The sequence below is a fragment of the Nansenia antarctica genome, assembly GCF_963989245.1.
Source record: "Nansenia antarctica genome assembly, chromosome: 20".
Lineage (NCBI taxonomy): Eukaryota > Metazoa > Chordata > Actinopteri > Argentiniformes > Microstomatidae > Nansenia > Nansenia antarctica.
In genome coordinates, this window is record NC_137693.1 from 19,120,192 (window position 1) to 19,134,344 (window position 14,153).

The 14,153-nt window shown below is 44.5% G+C and overlaps 1 protein-coding gene across 1 annotated transcript; it reads left to right on the forward strand.

The window, feature by feature from the left end:
• Positions 1–8,638: 8,638 nt before the first annotated feature.
• On the forward strand, positions 8,639–10,859 carry LOC308174414 (uncharacterized protein; the record flags this gene model as incomplete). Its single annotated transcript, XM_080549493.1, has 3 exons — positions 8,639–8,720; positions 10,267–10,393; positions 10,705–10,859. Exons 1-3 carry the CDS (start codon positions 8,694–8,696, stop codon positions 10,857–10,859), a joined length of 309 nt encoding a protein of 102 aa, XP_080405619.1. The 5' UTR covers positions 8,639–8,693.
• Between the last annotated feature and the right edge of the window lie 3,294 nt (positions 10,860–14,153).

The following is a 14,153-nucleotide window of genomic DNA, read 5'->3' on the forward strand; positions in this document are numbered from 1 at the left end:
TGGGTTGAGATCAGGTGATTGACTCTGGCCATTGCAGAATATTCCACTTCTTTGCCTTAAAAAAGTCCTGGGTTGCTTACGCAGTATGTTTTGGGTCATTGTCCATCTGTATTGTGAAGCACCATCCAATCAACTTAGCTGAATTTGTCTGAATCTGAGCAGACAGAATATCCCTAAACACTTCAGAATTCATCTCTCTGCTTCTGTCTTCTGTCACATCATCAATAAACACTAGTGACCCAGTGCCATTGGAAGCCATGCATGTCCATGTCATCACACTGCCTCCATGTTTTTATACAGATGATGTGGTTGGATCATGAGCCGTTCCAAGCCTTCTCCATACTTTTTTCTTCCCATCCTCCTGGTACAGGTTGATCTTATGTTATGTTAGTTTATTGACTCTGGCCATTGCAGAATATTCCACGTCTTTGTGTCCAAATATATATGGACCTAACTGTACCTCTTAGTTTAATCTGTTCAAAGAATGCTGTTCCAGAACAGGGCTGGCTTTTTTAGATGTTTTTTTGTCAAAGTCTAATCTGGCCTTTCTATTCTTGAGGCTTATGCATGGCTTGCACCTTGTGGTGAACCCTCTGTATTTGCTTGTGTGAAGTCTTTCTTTTATGGTACACATGGATAATGATATGCCTACCTCCTGGAGACTGTTCTTCACTTGGCTGGATGTTGTGAAGGGGTTTTTCTTTACCATGTAAAGGATCCTGTGATCATCCACTACTCTTGTCTTCCATGGACGTCCAGACCTTTTTGCGGTGCTGAGCTCACCAGTGCGTTTCTTTTCTCAGAATGTACCAAACAGTTAATTTGGCCACTATTAATGTTCCCACTATCTCTGATGGATTTTTGTTTTGTTTTTACAGCCTAAGGATGGCCTGTTTCACTTGCATTGAGAGCTCCGTTGACTGCATGTTGTGCGTATACAGCAACAGCTTCCAAATGCAAATGCCACACTTGGAATCAACTCAGACATTTTACCTGCTTAATTGATAAAGAAATAATGAAGGAATAGCCCACACTGCCCCATGAAACAGCTTTTGAGTCAATTGTCCAATTACTTTTGGTCCCTTGAAAAAGAGGGAGCTCCATATTAAAGAGCTGTAATTCCTAAACCCTTCCTTCGATTTGGATTTGAATACCCTTACCCTAAAGCTGAGAGTCTGCACTTTAAGCGCATATTCATTATATGACTGTAACTTGAGGATGTTTTGGTAAACAGCTAAAATAACACAAATTCTGTCTGTGTCCAAATATATATGGACCTAACTGTACCTACATTGTCATATCCTAAATAAAAGCAGAGAATTCAGATAATTTGTGACGTTTATTTGTCATTCATGATGATCGTTTCTGTGAATTCATACAAATGGCCAAAACCATGCTGTTATGTGATATCCACTCTCTGCGTGTTTTTATTCATGATGATCATTTCTGGGTTTCTGTGAATTCATATATATAGCCTAGGCCTATTGCATTATTTGAAAATTGACAGCGCTGTAAATAGTGTAATTCTTGCACAATGCACGTCATTTCACGAGACTTTGATCGCAACATAAGCATGATGGAAATGTGTCTGACACATTGATTGTTGTCATGTCATGTCACACATCTTATTCACTTAGCGTCCCCATGCGACCTCTGGTGATATGGAAGAGAATTGCAGCCTTGGAAAAAAAAGATGCCAGCCAAATACTAGCGCAAACACACAGAAACACACTGTCACACATACTGCAAAATCGTTTTTATACTAGCTAGATTTTTGAAAATGTAAGGATAGTGGGTGGTAGAACGCACATATCTAGGAAAAGTCATGAAAGGTGGGTCCTGTCCAATGAACATTTGATCGAGTGCAAAGGTAGAATTATTTTTACTCACAGGGTCAAATAATAATACATTTTTTATTTATATGGCGCCTTTCATGGCACTCAAGGTCGCCGTACAACAACAAATCTAAAAACTGCCACAAAATTCAAAACACAAAACACATAGAAACGTACAGTATAAAACATAGCCAGCAGCAGAGCAGCACGGGAAAAGCAAATCAACACGGGTATGCCTGCGTAAACAGGTGGGTTTTGAGGTGGGTTTTAAATGAGATGATAGAGTCAATGTTCCTGATGTCGGGGGGGAGGGAGTTCCAGAGGCGAGGGGCGGAGCGGCTGAAGGCTCTAAACCCCATGGTGGACAGACGGGCTGGGGGGACGGTCAGGTTGATGGAGGAGGCAGACCTGAGGGACCGGGTGGGAATGTTGATGTGGAGGAGGTCGGACAGGTATGGAGGGGCGAGGTTATGGATGGCCTTGAAAGTGTGGAGAAGGATTTTGTAGTCGATGCGGTGTTTGATGGGGAGCCAGTGGAGTTGGTGTAGAATGGGGGTGATGTGACTGATGACAGGGGTTCTGGTGACAATACGGGCAGCAGCGTTCTGGACCAGTTGGATCTTGTGGAGGAGTTTGTGGGGGAGACCAAAGAGAAGGGAGTTACAGTAATCTAGGCGGGAAGTGACGAGGGAGTGGACCAGGATTGCGGCGCTGTTGGGGGTGAGTGAAGGGCGGAGGCGGTTGATATTACGTAGATGGAAGTAAGCAGACCGGATGGTGTTGTTAACGTGGGAGTGGAATGAAAGGGTGCTGTCGAGGACGACACCCAGACTCTTAACCTGGGGGGAGGGGGAAACCAAGGAGTTGTCTATGTTGAGGGTGAAACTGGGGTGCTTGGTGAGTGTGAATTTGGAGCCAATGAGAATTACCTCTGTTTTATTGCTGTTTAGTTTGAGGAGATTTGAAGTGAACCAGGATTTAAGTTCCTGTAGGCAGGCACAGAGGGAGGAGGGAGGGAGGGTGGAAGTGGGTTTGGAGGAAACGTAGAGCTGGGTGTCGTCCGCATAACAGTGGAAATGAATGTTGTATTTACGGAAAATCAGACCAAGTGGGAGGAGGTAGATGATGAAGAGGATAGGGCCAAGGACAGAGCCCTGGGGAACACCAGAGGAGAGGGGGGTCGGATGGGATGTGAATGATTTTAACTGTATAAACTGAGTGCGGCCAGAGAGATAGGAATGGAACCAGTGTAGAGGGGTGTCAGATATACCAATGGAGGCTAAACGGTTAAGGAGGGTGGAGTGCGATATAGTGTCGAAAGCGGCGCTCAGATCGAGTAGGATGAGAATGGATAAGAGTCCAGAGTCAGCTGCCATCAGGAGGTCATTTGTGATTTTGAGGAGGGCTGTTTCTGTGCTATGAAGGGGGCGGAAGCCAGACTGGAACTGTTCGTAGAGGTTATTGTTAGAGAGATGAGTATGAATCTGTAAAGCCACCACTTTTTCCAAGATTTTTGAAAGAAATGGCAGGTTGGAGATGGGACGGAGGTTATTGAAGATGTTGGGGTCTGAACCAGGTTTCTTCAGAATAGGTGTTATGGCTGCGGATTTGAGAGATGATGGGACAGAACCAGAGGTGAGGGAGGAATGGATGATTGTAGTTATCAGGGGCAGGAGAGAGGGGAGGGAGGCTATGACCAGGGAGGAGGGCAGGGGGTCAAGTTGGCAGGTGGATGGCTTGGATTTCCGGATGAGTTTAGATAAATCGGCAGCAGAGGGGAGATGGAAGCAGGAGAGAGGTACAGAGAGGGGGGGATGGGGAGATAGGGGAGATGGACAACTGGACATAAGAGGGGTCAGTTGCTGGTGGATGTTGGCTATTTTTGAGTTGAAAAATGACATCAGGGAGTTACAGTGGTCAGTGGAGTAGAAGTGTGGGGGAAGGGAGTCGGGGGGGCGGAGTGAGTTGTTGACCACTGAGAACAGGGCCCTGGTGTTCCCAGCACCAGCAGTGATTTTGTCTGTAAGATATTGGGATTTGGCTGAGGAGAGGGCGTCTTTGTAAAGGAGGATGTGGGCATGGTGCATCTGTTTGTGAACAGTGAGACCGGTTTTTCTTAAAAGCCGCTCCAGCTGACGTCCTTTGGCTTTCAGCAGACGTAGGTGAGGGGAAAACCAGGGGGCAGAATGGGGGAATGAGACAGTCCGGGTTTTGAGGGGCGCGAGTGAGTCCAGCAGAGTTTGGAGTCCATCATTGTAATGAGAGACGAGCTGATCAGGGGTGCATGGGGGGGTGATGATGGGGAAAGTGTCGATGCCTGTTATGAGATCTGCTAAATTAATATGTTTGATGTTGCGGAAGGACATAGTACGTGACTGTTTGGTTTTGGATAGAGACAAACTTAAGTTAAATGAAACAAGCATGTGGTCAGAGATGGGGAGGTCAATAGCAGAACAGTTGAGGGGAGTGACACCTGAGCAACAGACCAAGTCCAAAATATGACCTTTAGAATGGGTAGGGAAATCAATATATTGTTGGAGACCAAAACTGTCCAGGCAAGAGATGAAGTCCTTAGTGAGAGCATGATTACTATTATCCATGTGAATATTTAAATCACCTAACAGAATTATGTTGGATGAGAGTGAACAGATGTGGGTGAGAAATGTGTTGAATTCATCAAAGAAATCCTTGTTTGGTTTGGGTGGGCGGTAGATATTAACTAAAACAGTTGGGGTAGGTCCATTTAGTTGTAGAGCCACAGACTCAAAAGAATGAGACACTGGCAGAGTGACAGGAGAGACCTTCCAGGACTCGCGGTGGATTATCGCGAGACCCCCCCCTCTGCCGGTGAGACGGGGCTGGCAGTTGTAAACAAACCCAGGTGGAGTAGACTCGTTCATCTGAGAGAAGTCATTGGGTTGTTGCCAAGTCTCTGTTAAACAAAGAAAGTCATACTTGCGGTCGAGGAGGAGGTCCTGCAGTAGTTGTCCCTTGCCAGTGAGGGAGCGGATGTTAAATAAACCAAATTTGAGATCGGAGTGCTGGTTGGAGAAGCCGACGCTAGCCGACCTGGCCAGGCCAGCCAGCGCGCCACGGTCCACTCTCCTGCAGGTGTTTCTCGGAGGGTGGCGGCGGGTGGAGGACCAGATGGAGCTTATTGCAGTGGAGTCGTCGATGTGGTAGCTTCGTCCGGCTCCTCGATGGATGTACCAAATGACCCCACCCACGGCAATTCTAGTGTTAAATCAAATAGCTGGCATCACCAAATCCACCTACATGTGCTTCTATACTCACATTTTTTAAACATGGTTGTTTGGATGTTTGTCCTGTTTAGTCTGTGTTCTGACCCAATGTCCCTCTACCCTCCAGGTTGTTATGTGTGGCAGTTCCTACCTGGTGTTGTTCATTGGAAACTTCTTCACGACACTCGGAGTGGTTTACCACAAGTACACGCACAACCAGGACAAATCCAAGAGCCTATAAGACTGGAAAAGAGAAAGATATTTGGACATTATGAACACATCTGTTCATGGAAAGGAATATGTGCAAATGGTGTTTTGTACTAATGCACTTTTTATATGTCTATTTTATGCGTTTGTCTTGTAAACAGGTTACATCTTTTTAACACCTTTTTTACAAGTCTATTTTATGCTTTGTCTTGTAAACAGGTTACACCTTTTTTCTAATGTGTTTTGCTGTTTTTTTGTTTTGTTCCTGTTACATCCAGCATTTCTGACGACATTACTGTCTGTGAAGATCTGCATAACTTTGAGTGTTAGTAATATGTATTGAACAGTAAGAAAATGTAAGCCAAAGAGTAAGTGCACTCACAATCATATACCTGATATTAAAACAAATGCAATTCATCTGTCTAAGTGGCACAATAGCCTCCCCCACAATAATAATTATAACCCATTAAGTCTGCTATCTTTCAGTAAAATGCTGGACTAAACTGTCAGTGTCATTATTACATTGTTAGTTTGCATACTTTATTTTTGTCCTGGGTTTAACATGATGTGATTTAGACGCATCAGTCTCTGGCATCGCCGAAGAATCTAGGTTTATTGAGATATTTATTATTTACCTGAATCTCTAACTTTACATATTAAGGGCTTTTATTCCGGTGTGGAAAAATTCAAATTTCAGGAACTTTCGCCAACACCGGTAAAGGCCGATTTAAACTTCTGCGTAAAATCGACGCCGTAGCCTTGCGTCGGCCCGCGTGGGCCCTCCTTGCCTACGGAGAGGGTTGACGTGCACATCTCCAAAAATTTAAGAAAGCGTCAGTTTCTACGCAACCATAAGCTCTGTGATTGGTCCGCTTGGTAGCACATGATTCCGACAAGATTCCGACTCTCTCGTCGGCCAAAATGCGGAAGCCATGACAGAAATGTCATTTACTTTTTCTGTAATTACTTATTAATAAAGATTTGAAAAATTATGATAACCATCGTATTATCTTAGTTTAATGTCATTTCAATGCATCATAGAAACAACAAGCATAACAACAAAAAGATCGCTATTATGCCGCTTTGAGCTTTGAGCTCCATTGAGTTCCTAACCGGAAGAGGCACAGCACAGGGGCATAGAAAACACACTGCCACCTAGCGATGTGACGGTGTAATTGCAGCGCGGCCTACGCAGAAGTGTAAAGTGCGAGACCCCTTACGTAGGCTACGTAAACTACGCACGTAAATTCGACGCAGAACTTTAAATCGGCCTTAAGAACTCATATCACGTGAGATTGCGTAACAACGTTACAGAGAGGGGTCCAGCTGCAGCAGCAAAACGTGTACTAGTGTGTAGGAAACTGTACTACCATATATGGCTCGTATCATCGGTAATCCCATGTGCTTTAGCGTTATCATAAGTAAGTAACACTAAGGTAAAGATTAACTATATGCTATTTTCTAACTTTGTCAATGGATTCAAGAAGCTGTATTTACATTTACATTTACATTTTTGGCATTTAGCAGACGCCTTATTCCAAAGCGACTTACAATCAATACATTTGAATGCTAAGCATTCTGTGCATATAGGTTGCATATTGAATATTTTGAGCTCAGGTCATATTTTAAAGCAAGATTAATTGAAGGAATGAAAAATTGAAATATTCAATTTTGTGAACGTTCTTTGGAGTCATGTGATTTCAACAAGGATGTCCATGTTGGAAGCCTGCTGTTTTAATTATATTAAGTTATATTCACATAATTATATTTTATTCTCCTATAGACCAACACAACATTCCCAGATGGAGTATGCCTTGAGCTCAAAAGACGGGACTTGTCACAAGGCAGGGGGGTACCCTGTCCTTAGGTCTCATTTGCAGGTCCACCAGAGGTCTATTGTACAATATGGATATCTATATTATAATATATTTAATCATTTGAAACTCTCCAAGTTTCCTTAAATGTTTTATCTATTTACTTCTTATATTTGCTTTTATTCATTTTTTTCTTCTTCTTATTGTGCTCCTCTGCCTCTCCACCACTGTTGTATGAAATGTGCTATACAAATAAACGTGCCTTGCCTTTCAGTTTTGAAGACCGAATTTGGATGTTTAGTTCACAAATAAGTATGAATCATCCTAAACAAGAACAGGATCTTGTGTTGAAAGTAAAAAAACATTCTCAGAAAGCATGAAGAAGGTTTTGTGATGGACGCGCTACTCTGTGTACCCGAGTAATCGTTATATGAGGTGACTCACAATAAGTTGTGTATCATAGCCCACACCCTGTATTTTTGTATTTTTGTATACTATCACTATATACGACATATTTATCATATATGTATCATAGCCTGTAAAATTGCACATTGTATATAATCTCAATGTATATTTATATACATCTGCACATATACATCCAGTCACCATTGTATGTCATTGCACATCACCCTACCATTTGCACTTTACTGTATAGATTGCTGTAAATACTGCTACTTATCACTGCAATATAATTGCTATTTGTTGCACTTCTGGTTAGACGCACAATCATTTCGTTGCATTTTCTTGTAGCCTACTATGTAATGACAATAAAGTGAATGTAATCTAATCTAATGTGTCTGCCCTGGGGGCAGCTGTACACATGCTTCTGATCATCCTGATCCCAGCAGTCCTTAATACAGCCCATACAGTAGCTGTGTCCACAGGCAGTGGTCTACAACATATTTGTACTACCATTGTACTAACACAACACTTCTAGTATAGATATCAATTGAATTTCAACCATGAAACAAATCATTATTGACCCTTTACTGTGTCCTCCAGTCACAGTGGCAATACTTGTTCATAATGACTGATGGTTGAAACTCAGTTGATTCTAGAAGTGTTGTCTAGTACAGTGGTAGTGGAAATCATGTTTAGCCTGGGAAATTATATTGAGTACAGTCCATTATGTGTCCGCTATACAGTACAGCAAGGTCAATTTTGATATTACGAACCCTTAAAAACACATATTATACATTGAGATGATTATATGATGATTATATGTTTATATAGGTACAATTGGTGTTGTATTTTATATTGTTGGAAAGCCTGATTAGTCACCTTTACAACCTTTACACGAAAACGAGAGTGAACTAAGGGTGGGTTAATATAATGTAATATAATAATATTAATAATTAATAATAATAATAATAATTAATAATATAATAAGGCTTTCCAACGATAATAAAAAATACTCGGCGGGCCACTTGTTGATTGTGACGCACAATGTATTATGACGTATTTGTGTTCCACTATAAAACCACGGTGCGTCTTGTCATCGATCACAACTGGGTAGACATTGATTGTGGTGGGTTAACACCTCACATGTCACGTTGTTTTTCCAGCTTCATACGTTGGATAAAAACAACTAGAAGATGGAGAATAGAAGAACCCAAGAAAAGGTAAGGACACCTATTTGAAAGCACCGTCTCAAGAGCGTAAATACGCCTATTCATAGTTTGCAGTCAACGTGACTGGCGCAGAGCCCTGGCGGCCATAATGGAAACTCCGCAGACCTGCAGACCTGCAGCACCGGCCTGTCATTAACCACCTGTTTCAAGCGACGATTAATTAGATCACCTCTCAAAAGAAGAAAAACAAGCTACACTTTTTGGACACTTGTTGATCCATATAGATCCATATAGATCCATATAGAGACCCTAGGCAGTATTTCAATCAGTAGAAACAGCTGGTCGCTGCCAGAGATGCAGTAGGTGATGTTTACATATCTGTCTGGTGGAGAATCTTTCCCCTCACACTGCCGCCAGGATGAAAGCGAACAGAAGTACAGACAGTTGTCGGTTTTTTCGATTTATTAGTTAATAGTAATAAGCGACAACAGATTATGATTTGTTTGTTTGATCATAAAAATAAACAAAAAATAGTTCCGCAACTGAACTTCAAATGGACTGTTGCCTAGTAACCTGAACAGTGAACACAAACATGTAGTCTAATTAACGGCGGAGTGATACATATAGTTAAAAGTCCCAGTGCTGTTAGACTGTATATCGTAACTCATGGAATGCCTCTTGTCCAATCAAATGACTTGGTCGGAACTAACTGTTGTATAATAATGCTAATGTTAGCTAGCTAGCTAAAGGACCTACACAACCAACTCCAAGCTGGTCGCGTCCACAACAACAAACCATGTCAGAACGATTATGCAAAGATAATAATGACCAAAAATGTCAAAGTCAGCTTTATTGTCAATCCAATATATGTACAGACATACAGAGGGCTGAAATTGCGTTTCCCTCTCATCCACGGTGCATAGCAAACAAAAACAATAAATAACAATATGATACGACCAGATTAAAAATAACTATATATACAAAAAAATCCTAGATAAAATATTTGAAATGTGCGGTACAAATGTACAGGGGTGGAATACAATATGAACAATGGTGCAATAGTGGTAATTGGCTCAGTATAATAGGGTAAAGTGGCTAAAGTACGTAAATGGCGTTGCCATTATGACGACACGTGCAAACTATGAATAGCACGGTCAAGTGTAATCAGGGTTGCCAGATGGGATTGTCAATTTCTAGCCTAACCACAGTCTAAAACCCGCCCAAATGCTTTTTTTTCCAGCCCAGTGTTATCAAAAGTAGCCCAATCGGCGGTAACCCGCCCCATCTGGCAATCCTGAGTGTAATAGGCCTATATAGCACTGTCAAGAAGAGTAGTATAGTATAGCACATATAACACTTAACCCCTGGGGTTGGGTCAGATCATTTGATGTATCTCTGATTTCCATTATACTGTGTGTCCTCCTGTCAAAGGGCTGTACACCCATGTCTTATCCTAACATGAACAGAACAAGCCTTTTGCTGTCGCCTTCTGACTGATTGTAATTTTAATCCGTTTTTATGTGATCCCGTCTGAAGCTACTTTGACTTCACGTAACAAGTTGACCAGAATGTCGATCTGAACTCTGTTGTGTTGCAGATGAACAGGAACAGTAGTGGCAAGAAGAGTGCCAAGAGCTCAGAGAAGGGCTCGGAGAAGGCCACCAAGGCCTCCAGCGCTAGGAAGAGCGCCAAGGGCCTTAAGAAGAGCTCCAACACTGATGCAGGTGAGAGGGTTTTTCTGTTTACTTCTCCCTGTAGAAGTCCCTATGTTGATTATTTGAAGACTTGTTTGATGAGAAGAAAAAAATGCCTTTCATTCCATTAAACATCCAATCACAGACAATGATAATGACTTGAACATCATTCCAATATCCACATGCTAACATTCATTATGAATGCAAGGCTGGGAAATGACTCCATCATGGTATGCTAGTGTGAATATTGTAACACAACCATTGATTGTCTTAATGTACTACAGACTAAATGTCATAGGTGGCAATAAAACCCCAGAATCCTCTCTGTTTGGTTCTTTTAGCTCCTTCTGTGATGTCCTCCGCTTCCGGAACGAAGTGTGAGGACAGAATGAAGCTGCTGGCGGAGGAAGGTGTGGTTGGTGCCTTAAACATCAACGCAGATCAGGCCTCCTTCCCCATCCTGATGAGCTTCATGAAGGGTCTCAGTGATGAGTAAGTATTATGCGCTCTACTGTATCTATGCTCCCTATGTTTCTATACACACCCATATTTTGCACCCTGCGCATAAACAGTACAACAAATTTGAGCCAAGACCAAAGAACTGAAAATGTTGACTTGTTTCTTCACCAGGCAGTGGACGGTGATCCAGGACGGCATGAGAGACCCTGTAAGTGTATTTGATGTGTGTGACTTTAGAGTTAGCAGGCATACCATACCAGTCATTGTTTGTGTTGTGAATCAGTCAATCGAAATGATTACCTTCTTTAAGCTGAACACCAACTAATTCTTCACTCTCTTTTGAATGAACACAGATGACCAAGGTGAAGCTTGACATCACGGGTCGGAAGATTGTGAAAATAATCGCCGACACGGCCATAGAGGTCCTCCTCCCGACTCTTCAGCGGGTCATAGAGATGAGTGAGGTCAGGGAGGCTGCAGTCTCTCAGAGTGGGTCAGGGCTCTCCTCCACCACCTCCACTGAGTGGAAGACCAGCACATCAAGGTCTTCCTCTGCGAGGTAGGCTATAATGACTGCTATGATCATAACATCACAAATAACTTAAATCAGGGGGTAAACCCACACTAAGCTCTTTTTTTTACGTTGTTTTGTTTTAGAACCCAATGTTTGTTGCACAGTTAAAGTGTTGGACTTTATCAATGCTGATAATACAATGGTTTTTGTTGGTGATGAAATGTTTTGGCCATAGACAAAATACCAACAATAATCAGAATGAGTAACAACGTACTGTAAAAAGTCAAATCTCTCTCCACTACATCAGAGTCTGATGTGAGCCACCAACTCTTATGCTTTTATCCCCCAGGGATTGATAAAGTTGCATTCGATTGAATTGAATGTCATATTTGTCTTTATTTTGAAGTTCCCAGACTTTGAGGCAGTGTGTGTCCGGAGGATCACCCCCCCTGGATGATCCACTCCAGGTCCACTTTGGGATCACAGAGGACACCGTCCTCCAATCACTGGGCTCTGTCTCCTCTGGCTCATTTGATCTGACCAGACCTGTGGTGAGAGACGTCCTGAAGCAGGTGAACTCTGACGTCTCCTTGATAATCTCCTTATCAAGGTCAGATAAGTCCACCCCGATAGTCTGCGACAGGGACACCACCATGTCCGCGGCTAGGAGGATGTTGCACGTGGTGTGCACCAAGCTCCGGGAGTTGGGGATCACCAAACCATTGGTGCCAAAGGTCAAGGTCACGACCTCTAAGACCGACCTGGGGCCAGTGGCGGCAGACGTCATGACTGCCATCGTTGAGACGGTGGAGTCATGCAGCTCAGCTGATCAGGAGGGCGTGCAGGGAGCAGCTGACATGCTCAGACAGTTGGCAGAGAAGATCAGCACGATCAGCTCTGTCTCTGATGAGGACGGATCCTCTGCTGGAGCGCCGGGTAGACGCGTGTCCTCCTCTCGCAGTGTGGGACACCTCAGGAGTGTGAAGAGTGAGGAGTTTCACTCCGAAGCCACCAAGGCCGTGAGTGCAATTCTGTGCCGGAATAGCTCTATATCTATAGATATAAACACGGAGGAGGCCTCAGGCATTGTTGATGAGTTTGTGGCAGACATAAGGTCTATCACTCACTCAGCTGGGTCTGGTGCTGCAAAGGAGGAGTCTCTGCCTGTTGCCCTGACCCTAGTTCAGAGGCTTCAGAGAAGGCTGAGAGCGTTTTACGCGCGGCTGGTGTCTTTTAAAGGCACAAGCCAGAAGAGTAAACTGCCCTCAGACCAGGATAGATTCATCCATGGATCTACTCTGGTAAAAGCGGAGTCTTTTCGCAGTGAGCCTATGTTTCCATCCAACTCACTGGTTGGAGTAGAGCTGCGTAGAAGTCAGAGTGAATGCTCTCGACCCATGCTGGCTCTCCAGAGCCCTCCGGTGAGCCAGCTCGAACTCGACCGCACCACCAAAGAGGTTCTGAGCGAGATTCTCGTCTCTTATAAGACAGAAGACGAGAAGACAGCCTCCGCTGGACCAACGGCGTCTGATGAGTCCCTTGCTGCCTGCGAGTTTGTGGACAACATGGTAACATGGTTAATGGAGTACTCCTCCTCCTCATCAGAGAGTTTGTGCGTGTCTCCGAAGGCAGTCGTGAGCGAACTGTCCAAGGAGGACTTCCAGAGTCAAGCCACTGAGAAAGTGAGGGATGTTCTCATGAGATCAGAGAGATGCTCCCTCAGTTCTTCCCACCACTCTGGGTCAACTACCTCCTCCTCTCTGTCACCTGCCAGTGCTGACTCGTCAGCATTAGACCTCGTCGGCATGGTTGTGAACAGTGTGAAGAGCCTGTTCCAGGACGAGGAGTCCTCAGCTGGTCCCAGTGTGCTGCCCACACACACTGAGGCCTCTGAGGTGTCCGAGGCTGGTGGGCTTAGTGCTGTGTCGGAGCTGAGACTGTGGTCTACAGCGCAGTCCATCTGCAGAGATCTGAAGAGGAAGCTGAAGGAGTTCTTCACTCGGCGTGAGATGCATGCCACTGAGCAGAGTGCATCGATGGCTGAGGCTAGAGACAGCATTAGCCAGATCCTGGTCGCCATTCAGGGTGACATGGTGGCACAGTCAGGGAAAATGGAGACCTCAGTGGAGCTACAGCAATGCCACAGTGCTGTAGGATCTCTGCTGGAGAATGTAGAGAGGGTGTGTAGTGAGGGTAGTCTCACATGTCAGCCTCCCACAGAGCTTCCAGCAGAAAGCAGTTTCCCTGTCGTCAGAAGCGCGACCTTCGATCGCACCTCTGACGAGTCTGTGCTGGAGGATTCCGTCGATGATTCCAAACAGCGGATGGCCGACGTGGTGCAAGTCCTGATGGACCACATGGACCCACTGGTTCTTCAAGAGGTCACCTCTCTCGGAGCTGACCTCACCAGACGGGAGGAGCTGCTGTCCCAGGGGGGGATCCGCACCCTGACCCTCGCCCTTGTGGACAGACTCCTGGAGCTGATGTCACTCCACAGCAGTCTGCCAGTGGCCGTTGGGACCAGTGTGTCGGACAGTGTTATGTACAAACGGCCACCGGCAGAGAAGCGTGCATTGGTGTGCAGTCAGGTGGTCTCCGCCTATGCGGAGGAGTCGGTGAAGCGTTTGCTTCTTCAGCTGTTCGTCCCTCCCTCATCATGGAGCACGGGGGTGGAAGCTTCCAACAGCAACGCCCCGACCAGAGTCTCCAGCCACAAGAGCCTGCTGTCCACCAGCTCTTCTGAGATCTACAACGACACAGTGGATCTGTTCTCCCGGGCCCTGGTCAACCAGGTCAACCAGGTGATGGCCCTCTCAA